Source organism: Miscanthus floridulus, chromosome 14 (assembly GCF_019320115.1).
Source record: "Miscanthus floridulus cultivar M001 chromosome 14, ASM1932011v1, whole genome shotgun sequence".
Taxonomy (NCBI): Eukaryota; Viridiplantae; Streptophyta; class Magnoliopsida; order Poales; family Poaceae; genus Miscanthus; species Miscanthus floridulus.
The window spans coordinates 78,680,258-78,690,184 of record NC_089593.1 but is presented as its reverse complement, the minus strand read 5'-3'; the positions used below and the strand labels follow the sequence as shown (position 1 = coordinate 78,690,184).

Below are 9,927 nucleotides of genomic sequence, written 5' to 3'. Positions count from 1 at the left end.
GTTGCAGCGCAACGCGTCCACCGTACCTGAGCCCATCCAATGGTGATCCGTTGAACCTGCAGCGGCAACTCACAAAAGCCTGTTACCGGTACTAGAATCCAGTCAGGACCCTGGTACAGTCGTACCCCAGTCGCAAGCACAAGGCCAGCAAGCCAGCCAGCCTTTCGCCGCGGACAACTCACCGTGACACACACATCTCGCCGGCCTGCGATCCACCAAGTCCCGTGTTGGACGGCGGATCTCGCTCGTCTGCGCTGTCCGCACATCCACCGTTTTCCTTTTCCGCCCCCACGGCTCCCACCCTGCACGATCCCAGTCCAGTCCCTGCTCTCGTCGGAAACAGCGGCCTCCCAGAAAGCCCCAACAACCCCCGCGGCGCAAAACCCTAGCAGAGGCGGCGTGGGACAGTGCTTGGGTTCCGGTGATGGAGGAAGAAAGACGCGGCGCCAGTGGCAGCGAGGTACCGGTGGTGCAGCTGGAGGAGGCGGTGGAGCTGTTGGTGGAGCACCTCGTGGTGCCGGTGCTGCCGCTCGGGCAGGTGGACCGGGAGGAGGCCCTGTCGCCGGAGACTCAGGAAGCCGTGGCACGTCAGGTGAGCAAGCTTGTTCTTGACCCATATATTGCTCCTTTTCGCGGTGGGGTTTCCTGGAGGGGAGGGTCGATTGAGGTTGAGGAACGGAGGACGGAGCATGGATTTGGGTCGCGCGGCGGTGGAACACCTCGTGGTCGCTACGTGCTTACGGTGGATTTGGGTCGCAAGAGTCATCCGTCCGCCGAGCAGAAGCAAAGCTCAGCACTCCAGATCTTCCGATCCGGCCACAGGCGACCTCAATCGAACTTGGCGGCGGCGCTCCAACTCCAAGGGCCACGGCGAAGGAGGCCAGGCGGTCACGAGGCAGCGCCACACTTGGCAAGCTCGGGCTCTGGAGCTTGGCAGCCGCTGTTCGCCCTTTGGCGGCTCGGCCCCTCGTGGCCTGGCCGTGCCAGCGGCTCACCCACGGGCCTCGATCCGGCAAGCCGGTTCCATCTTCACTCTCCGGCTCTCCACGTCTGTCACGTCCCCTGCCTGTGCGAGGCCGATGATGACACCGGGTCCGCGGCGACGGCATGTGCGAGGAGGCTGAGGTACTCGAGAGTGCGTCTAGTGTGGAGCATGTAGCGGCACTCAGGGTCAAGGGTAACGATGTGGCAGTGTCCATGGGGTCTGCCTGGTTGCCGGGATGCCGCCAGCGCACAGCGGGTTCTGAGGGTCGAGGATGGGGAAGCCGGATCTGGGCACTACCGGAAACCGGCGATTTGCCGAGTGCCGAGGCTTTGCCGAGTGTATTTTATCGGGCACTCGGCAAATACCGTGTTTGCCGAGTGCCAAATAAAATACACTCGGCAAACAAAAACACACGGCAAAATACGTCTTTGCCGAGTGTTTTTTTCTGGCACTCGGCAAAGAAGCTTTTTGCCGTGTGCATTTTTTTTTGCCCTCGGCAAATCATTTTTTCGAAGAAATTTTTGAGGCCCTCAATGAATTCAAATGAAAAACTTTTCAACTACAAAGTTGTATAACTTCTCAAGATCTACAAAGTTTATTTTGGTCATTTCTTCATTTGACAAAGCGACAATAACGTTGTTCATAAAATCTACATATCTCATATCTCTCATATTAATTTCATGAAAGTAGAAGATACATATATAAGATTTGTGAACAATGTTACTACCACTACGTCGGATGAACAAATGACCAAAATAAACTTTATAGATCTTGATAAGTTATAAAATTTTGTAGTTGGCAACATTTTGATTTGAAATCATCTTGTCATGCAAAAACGACGTTTGAATTTGAAAATTTTAAAATTTGAATTTTTCAAACGACCTCGGATGAAAAAACTTCCTAAATGAAAATTGTAGATCTCCAAAAGTTATGAAACTATGTAGTTGACAACTTTTTGATTTGAAATCATCTTATCATGCAAAACTACGTTTGAATCTCTCAAATTTAAAATTCAAATTTTTCAAACGACCTCGGATGGAAAAACTTACTAAATGAAAATTGTAGATCACAAAAAGTTATGAAACTTTGTAGTTGACCAATTTTTGATTTGAATTCATTTAGGGTCTCAAATAAGCAATTTACACTCGGTTTAGTATAATATATTGGGAACTAAAACGGAATCTAGACACAAGTGAATGTGTGGTGTAGTGGTAGAGGAGGTTTGTGCGTAGCGGGAGGTCTTGGGTTCGAATCCCGTCGGCCGCGTAGCCGTGAAATTTACGCGAAAAAAGCCGGAGATGGATGGGCGCTGACCGGTGGGGTCCTCCACCAATTAAAAAAAAAATTCATTTTTTTTGGGTAAAAATTCCCATTTTTTTCGGCTTTTTTTTCGGTTCCAACTTTGCCGAGTGTCGGCACTCGGCAAAGGCTTTGCCGAGTGCCCGACAAAAGACACTCGGCAAAGACGTCTTTGCCGACTCTTTTTTTGCCGAGTGCTCTTTGCCGAGTGCAGCACTCGGCAAAGCCTTTGCCAAGTGCAAATTGGGCTTTGCCGAGTGCCCCTGGCACTCGGCAAATTCACTGAGTCCGGTAGTGAGGCAGGCCGGACAAGGAACTGCATTCTTTATATCCAACAAAAATAACAGTTCCCATGGTTGTAAAATTCATTTGTTTTTCCTTGGGTTTTCTTGTGCACATCAAATTACAGATGTATTGTATTTTCAGGTGCATAAAATTTGAAAGCACCCAAACAGGGCCTTGAGCTCTTAACGTTGGTCACACACTTTTTTTTCTTCTTTTTCCTTTTTTTTCCCAATTGCCGATCGAGCTGCGGCTTTCCTCACGGCTGCATCATATCATATCGAGCTTATTGCGGCTTATTTGTTTCGTGCTTGGGGCTTCGCTTTTGTTTTTTCAATAACTCGTCGGCGATTGTTTTTGTGGTTGCGCAGGTCCATGCAACGGTTCTCCTGTACAACTACTACCACCGGAAGCAGTTCCCGCAGCTCCAGTTTGCGAGCCCCGACCGGTTCTCCATATCCGCTTCCCTCACCGTCAGCAACAAGAATCTACTCATGTACTTGAACGTAATAGGGGCGGCGGGGCTCTCGGTTACTGACAAGGCAATCATCGACGCCTGCGACATTGCTGAGGCGCTCGACCCCACCAAGGACTCCCCCGAGATGATCATGTGGCCGATCTCCAAGGTCGCTGTTCTGCTTCTCAATCGAACAAAGAAAGCATGCTTGGTCGAGCATGGATCCAAAACCAAGGGAGTCTGGTCGATATTTGAGAAAGATATCAGCAGTGACATATCGGTGCAGGGGTCGAGTATTAAATCTACGGCACTTCCTTCTGAACCATACATGCTTCAGCGGATTGCATATTCAGAGGTGGAGCGCAAAACAGGTTTGTGCTAACAGACTTCTACGGTTTTCTGCTTCAACTTAATTACAGTGCATTGTATGTGTGCACCCTTATTCCTTTTCTAATAATTAGAGCAATTGGATGTAGCATATTGTTGTGGCTACTGGCTACACGTCCATGTCAGTAATTTGTAGTAGAATTGTAGTTCATCACCCACAAGCACATGGGCAAAAAATATGGTCACTTTGTGGAGTTAGGCTAGCTGGTGTGGTTTGGCTCCTCGCATTTAATTTGATTCTATACAAGTTGTTTGCTACTGAAACATTATTTAATATGGTCTTGCATCCACTGGCACATTAGGGGCACGATTGGCTGCATGTACTGCTCGCCAGATGAAATATACACGTGATTGGTTTCCTAGTCTAGGGTGTCGCTGCTTGCTCTGTGCAAAAGCCGCCCCCTGGCCTGGCTCGCCCCATGAGGAAAAAATCCATGTTTTGATGGCCACACGCACAGGCGAGCGCGCGCGGGAGATCGTTTCCTTAAAGATTGGTTGCATTTTCAGTGCATTTATTTTCGCTCTAGGCCATGGATGCCTAGAGCGAGCCAAGCTTGGCCGAGAAGCAAACCAATCGTGCCCTAGAGTAACTTAACTAGATTATGTACATGAGCTGATAGCAATCAATTTTCTTTTCGAAATTACACCTGATTGTGTGCTCGATACACAAGTTTCTTGGGAAGCGGAATTGTGTGCTTGATTTTTATTTATTTTGCAAAGTATATGCTTGTGCTCCTATCTTTTGTATGTCTTAACAGGTATGTCTCACACACTTTTGTTTTAATAGGTATGAAGCGTACACATTTGTGTTTTATCGAAGAACATCGGGTGTACTCACTGAGTAATAAAGGGACAACTACCATGTTGTTCCTTATGCACTATGATCAGACAGTTGATAGCAAGCTTAAAGAAATGCCTTTAGATGCTGTGATCCAAAGGTTTGCTTTTCCACTATGCCTACTTTGTACCATTGCATGTTGTAGACCTAGTCAAATAAGTACATTATGTCAGGAAAGTGGCTAGATTTGCCCCCAATTTCTTACATTAATATCTAAGATTAATGTCTTTTGAGGCAGCAAATCAGGAAAGCAGATAGATTGGGACCCAATTTAGAGGAATCCTAGGCGCACCATTAGCAGGTGTTAATATAGATGCTTAGCAAGAGTGATTGGGAGAGAATGATGGGGTGATTGGGCTATGTCATGGGCCTATTGATAAGGATGGCTTGCTTAGGGATCTAGTAAGCCTCTCTATATCAAGAGAGAAGATGTACCAATCTTATCAAGAAAGAATTAGAAGGAAAATGCCTTCTCTCTTGCTCGGCCGTGTGCAAGGCCCTTGGTCGGCCCCCTCTCTCCCTCGCAACCATAATAGCCACCATAACATCTCGTATCGGTGGTGCCAGGTTCGGATGAGCCACCGTCGGATCCTGTAGCCAAGTCGCTGACCGTCCTCTCCCTACAGGTGGTGTCTCTCTGGGCATGTCTGGAGGCCCTGGAATCCCGACGACTGGCAACCACCACTACCACCATAACCGGTGCCCAGTAGATCCAAGCCGAGCGAGCGATTTTGCAGCAGATCGAGAAGCCGACGAACATCATGAAAGAGCCAGCAGGGAAGATGCTTAGTAGTCAGGTGTTAGCGGTAGTGCGGCTGCAGGTTGCTGCGCACGGCTCCTAGAGCATGGGCAGGTGCGAGAGATGCACGATCTGTAGCTGATTCAGACCCACACACATTCGTGGCTCCTCCAAGTTGCACATCAATGCACAGAGGACCTCGATCTCGTCAGCTGCGTCGGGGATCTTGGGCATGTGTTTCCTCCCATAGGCGGCGGAAATGCTATTTTCCAAGAGGGCATTGAACCGAGAGTCTGCAATGACGAGGTTTGGGGAGGCGCACCCCTCCTCGTCGTTCTCCATCAGAAGCCCTCATCTCTTCTCTATGTGGCGCAGACCAATAGCCATCTAGCCGGGAGAAGGCTTGGGGTCAGAGGTACGCACGCACCGCCACTAGCCACCACGAGGGCACCTGCTGGTCACTGACTCCCAAGTCTCGACACCCACACCAGACTGCACCATGGGATCTAGGTGGCTGTACATCACTTCCAGCTCCGATGTGTGGATGATGTCCACCTTATATTCTGGAGGCAGCAAGTTAGGTTGCACTCGAGGACAAGCTACTTGTGTCTAGGAGGGGTGTAATGTTAGAGCCAGCAAATCAGGAAAGTGACTAGATTGGTGCCCAATTGAGGGGAATCTTGGGTGCACCATTAGCAGGTACTAATATAGAAGTTTAGCAGTAGTGATTGGGTGAGAATTAAGGGGTGATTAGGCTATGTCATTGGCCTATCGGTAAGCATCGCTTTGTTAGGGGTCAAGTAAGCCCCTCTATATAAGAAGAGGAGATGTATCAATCTAATAAAGCAAGAATTATAGAAGGAAAAGGCCTTCTCTCTTGCTCGGTCATGGGCAAGGCCCCTGGGCTGCCCCCTCCCTCCCTCGTAACCATAACAGCCACCATATAACAGATATCAGCAATGGTTACTTTTCTAAATCTCTCTCCAACCATTTCAAGATACATTGTTTCATGTGTATGGATATAATGCTTGTTGATTGTCCCTCCTAAATGAGTTGCTTTGCTTAGTGTTAATACACAAATTTTCAGTCGTATTAATTTATAAAAGTTATCCCTATTGTATTCATTCCTTTCCTCTGACAGGATGAGTGGTCCAATATTTGAAAGTGGTTCGTACCCAAGAACGACATCTGTTGTTGATTGCTATCATTTACTACCATATAAGGAGGTCTTCTTAAACATCCTGAACAGGTATACATAAAGATTTATTTCAGCTGATTATGCATGAAACCATTATCAAAATGGTTCTTCTTACAACTCTTTTAGGTTAATGATTAAACATTACTGTTGACATGTTCAGGGACTGGCCTTTGGGTTCTTCGCTGAGCGCGCCAAAGGAACAAGAAGTAAACAGTAATAGCAAGTCTAAAATGAAAAAAATAACCACAGACGTTTCAACTCCAAAGAAAAATAAGAAGGTAGTAAAAGCAGTTGGTGATAGTGGCACCAACAACTGCAGCACAAGGAAAAACATAAAAGACAGCAACACCAACTGCAAAAGAAAATTTGAAGCCTTCAAGACTAAAGTTGCTACCTACGCAGAGCATGGGGATTGTCAGAGCCCCACAGAAGACCTACAAGCCAGTGAGTCTATCGATGTTATAGTACTTCACTACTTCGATTCTACTGATCCATTGTTGTTTCTCCTCATCATTATGATAAAGTCACTTAATTTCAGGTGTCCAAATGGATAAGAACAGAGCAGAGAACAACTCTAAAAGTCGAAATGTGCCTCAAGATATCATTCGGGTAAAGAACTCTATATGAGCTTGAGAAAAAGATGCATTGAAATCAGGCGTGATGTTTCTAGTTCAATAATAATTAATATATGCAAGTTTATGTGTTAAACTTCAACTTAAAGAATTCCTTTTTTAAAAAATACTTCAGCTTAAATAATTAATTATCTTTCAGACACCAGATGTTGATCATGTAATTAACGACCATGCCTTGACAAGCCAAAAGGAGAAAGTCAGTGAAAAGTCTGGTAAGGACAATCCTATCCCAGAAAAAAGAAATTTCTTTTCCCTATTATTGATTACTTCCATATTGATGCTCCCAAATCTTAATCTGTATACTTCAATTTGCATTTCAGGTGGCATCATAGGTAACATGAATGTTCAGAGGTATGCGACACTACAATTACTTCAGAAGATGCGAGATGATACAGTATGTTACTTATTGCAACTCATTTCTGAAGTTACAGTGGTGCTTGTTGATCATAATTCTTCTTTTCCTTGATAAACTATTGTGTACTCATCTTAGTCTATCTACGTTTCAGCTCCGTGAGCATTTTGTGCTTGGAGATCGATGTGCTGAGTACGAAATGGACATTCAAGCAATCTTGACAGGTATTTTACCTTTTCACAACTAAATGTATATAAAATGGACAATAATAGTGTGAAATCAAATGATCATGTGGCAAACAACTTCTCTTTCCATTCCACGATGTTACTAAACATAGCACGAGGGCATTGTACACTTAGGCTTAGAATAGTCTCGAATGATGGAGTTGGGCGTCACCATCCCATCCAAACAAGGCTGCAGAATATAAGTGCATGAACATTATTTAGCCTCCCAAGGACAACTGGCAAGATTACTTCAATTTCCCTACAATAACTGTAGACCTATATATATCAACATATCTTTTCAACTGTGTGATTGTCGCTAATCAACCTCAATCTTTCACCTTCAAGTTATATCAAACCAATGCATATCATTTTCAAACCATCTGCAGAAACGGGGATGACACCTAAAGTAACGTCAATTCTAAAGAAATATGAGAATAGTTGGAAGATGATGCAAGTTGCCAATCCAATTAGCTCTGGAGAAGGATGCCAAACCATGAACATAAAGAGGAAGAAACTGAAAGAAGCCATACTTGTACGCAACAAATGCCAGGCAAGAAACATCATATGATGTAAATTATTATCATGACTGCCTTTACAATTCTCTGTCTGACAGTAATCATTGCAGGAACTGGATGACATATGCCGTGATAGCAACTGGATTTTTCCAAGATACAGAGTACTTCCTTCAGATACCGGTGGTATGTGGTTGATAATCACTGATTTTTCAAGTTCCTGCATGCCGTAGCATGGAGTACTTGGACCATATAGGCATCAGAATAATGCAGTTAAATTCAGGCTTCACAGTCTTGCACTGTAAAACTGACACACATATGGCGGGTGACATTTATCATATAAAGCTACCTTTAAACTTTACTCCGATAGGTGCTTACATAAGTTGATCTTATACCATACTATATGCATGATCTTAGAACATATACATCCTAATCACAAATTGGATTAGTCAAATGTCCACTGGTAAATATAATCAGAATCTCTTTTTGCTCCAGCTCGGCTGGTTGGGCAAACTTTCTCATAGCTTTTAATTCCTACATGTTCGATCTTTTACAATTTGTACTCCAATATTGGCAGATATGTACCAGGCCAGTGTCCACCTTACGGGCCTAGATTTCAACTTGAGTGCAGATGGTGACATGAAGATCACGCCTCACGAGGCACGGGACTCAGCGGCATCCAACATGCTGTCTCGGCTTCAACAGAAGGCAAGGGAAGACTAGGAGAGCAGCATGTCTCCACACACAACCCCTGATGCTGCATCCCTGCTGATACAAATCATCCTGATCATTTGACAAGAACACTGTGTGGGGTGTCCATGGGCATGTCCATGTGTGATTTTCATCGTTATTTGTGACTTGTACTACAACGTGGTGGGTTCTTACTCGCTACTTGCTGTTGTTGTCTCTAGCGCCATTGTATGGCATGCGGGCAGGCTTCTGGTTGTGGTCGCAAGTCTTGTTTGTAACGTAGCCTCAGTACATGATTGTCTTGTTCTAGTTTATTTTGGTGCTTCTGCATTTCTTTTCATGTTTTTCTCTGTGCTTTATCATTAGTGCTTTGGTAAGTGTTGGCTTACCAATGCATTGTGATTGCTTTCTCATAAAATAAGTGCACAAGCACGGTCGTGAAAAAAACATGCCATCCACAGAAAGTCAAGCAAGAGTGCAGTGCCGCTAAAATCATTTTTCTTCATTATAAACCATACTTGTGTGGACGACTAGAGTTAGATCATTATCTGCGAGATAGACGAGCCAGTATTTTAGGTGTTCTTATTTAAGAGTGTTGGTAATAAATTGCTCATCCTTTCCACATGCATCATATTTGGAATACATGATATATGTTGGCACAACACAATCATATAAATTTGCTAACCGGCCGGCAAGCAACTCACTCTAATCATATCTTGTGCTATTTCCATGAATAAAAAACTAGAGCAGAGAGCTCAAGGATGCATGAAATTGTGAGACATGTGGCACCGAGATTTGATTGCTTTGGTTGGAATGGGAGAAGCACCCGGTTTTAAAAACAAAACCAGATACACAACATATGTGAGCCCATGAAGTCAACTCTCACATATAGCTATAAATAAGGATAATATCAAAAGACAATGCTCAATATATAACGTACTTAGTATAAAGAATATAACCTTAGATAGCAAACAGTGGAAAGACAACTTCAATCTTCGGATGAAGACTCTAATTCCTCATGGACAACTGAGTGGTTGATCACAAGCCTAACTCCTCCAGACTAGCAATCTGTTACCCATCCGGGATTTTTTCAAAGATTTAAAAAGTAAAATAAGCATAAGTACATGTCGTACTCAACAAATATAACATGCGGTTCAAGAGGCTCAAAAGGCTAACACTAGTTAACTACGATTAGCTTTTAATGAGTCATGATTTTAGCAATAGGGTGACAACAAGTTTATTCACAAGCCCATATCAACACATGATCAGGTAAATATGAATAATGAATATCATAAATAATTAACCATTAATGAGCATCTTTACCATCAGTAT

At 44.5% G+C, this 9,927-nt stretch overlaps 1 protein-coding gene across 1 annotated transcript; it reads left to right on the top strand.

Moving 5' to 3' along the window:
• The first annotated feature begins 424 nt into the window (after window positions 1–424).
• LOC136502890 (uncharacterized) lies at window positions 425–8,628 on the top strand. The gene is made up of 12 exons (XM_066498143.1): window positions 425–592; window positions 2,938–3,394; window positions 4,198–4,348; window positions 6,129–6,236; window positions 6,346–6,629; window positions 6,724–6,794; window positions 6,957–7,029; window positions 7,138–7,211; window positions 7,324–7,393; window positions 7,780–7,943; window positions 8,019–8,091; window positions 8,462–8,628. Exons 1-12 carry the CDS (start codon window positions 425–427, stop codon window positions 8,626–8,628), a joined length of 1,860 nt encoding a protein of 619 aa, XP_066354240.1.
• Window positions 8,629–9,927: the final 1,299 nt, after the last annotated feature.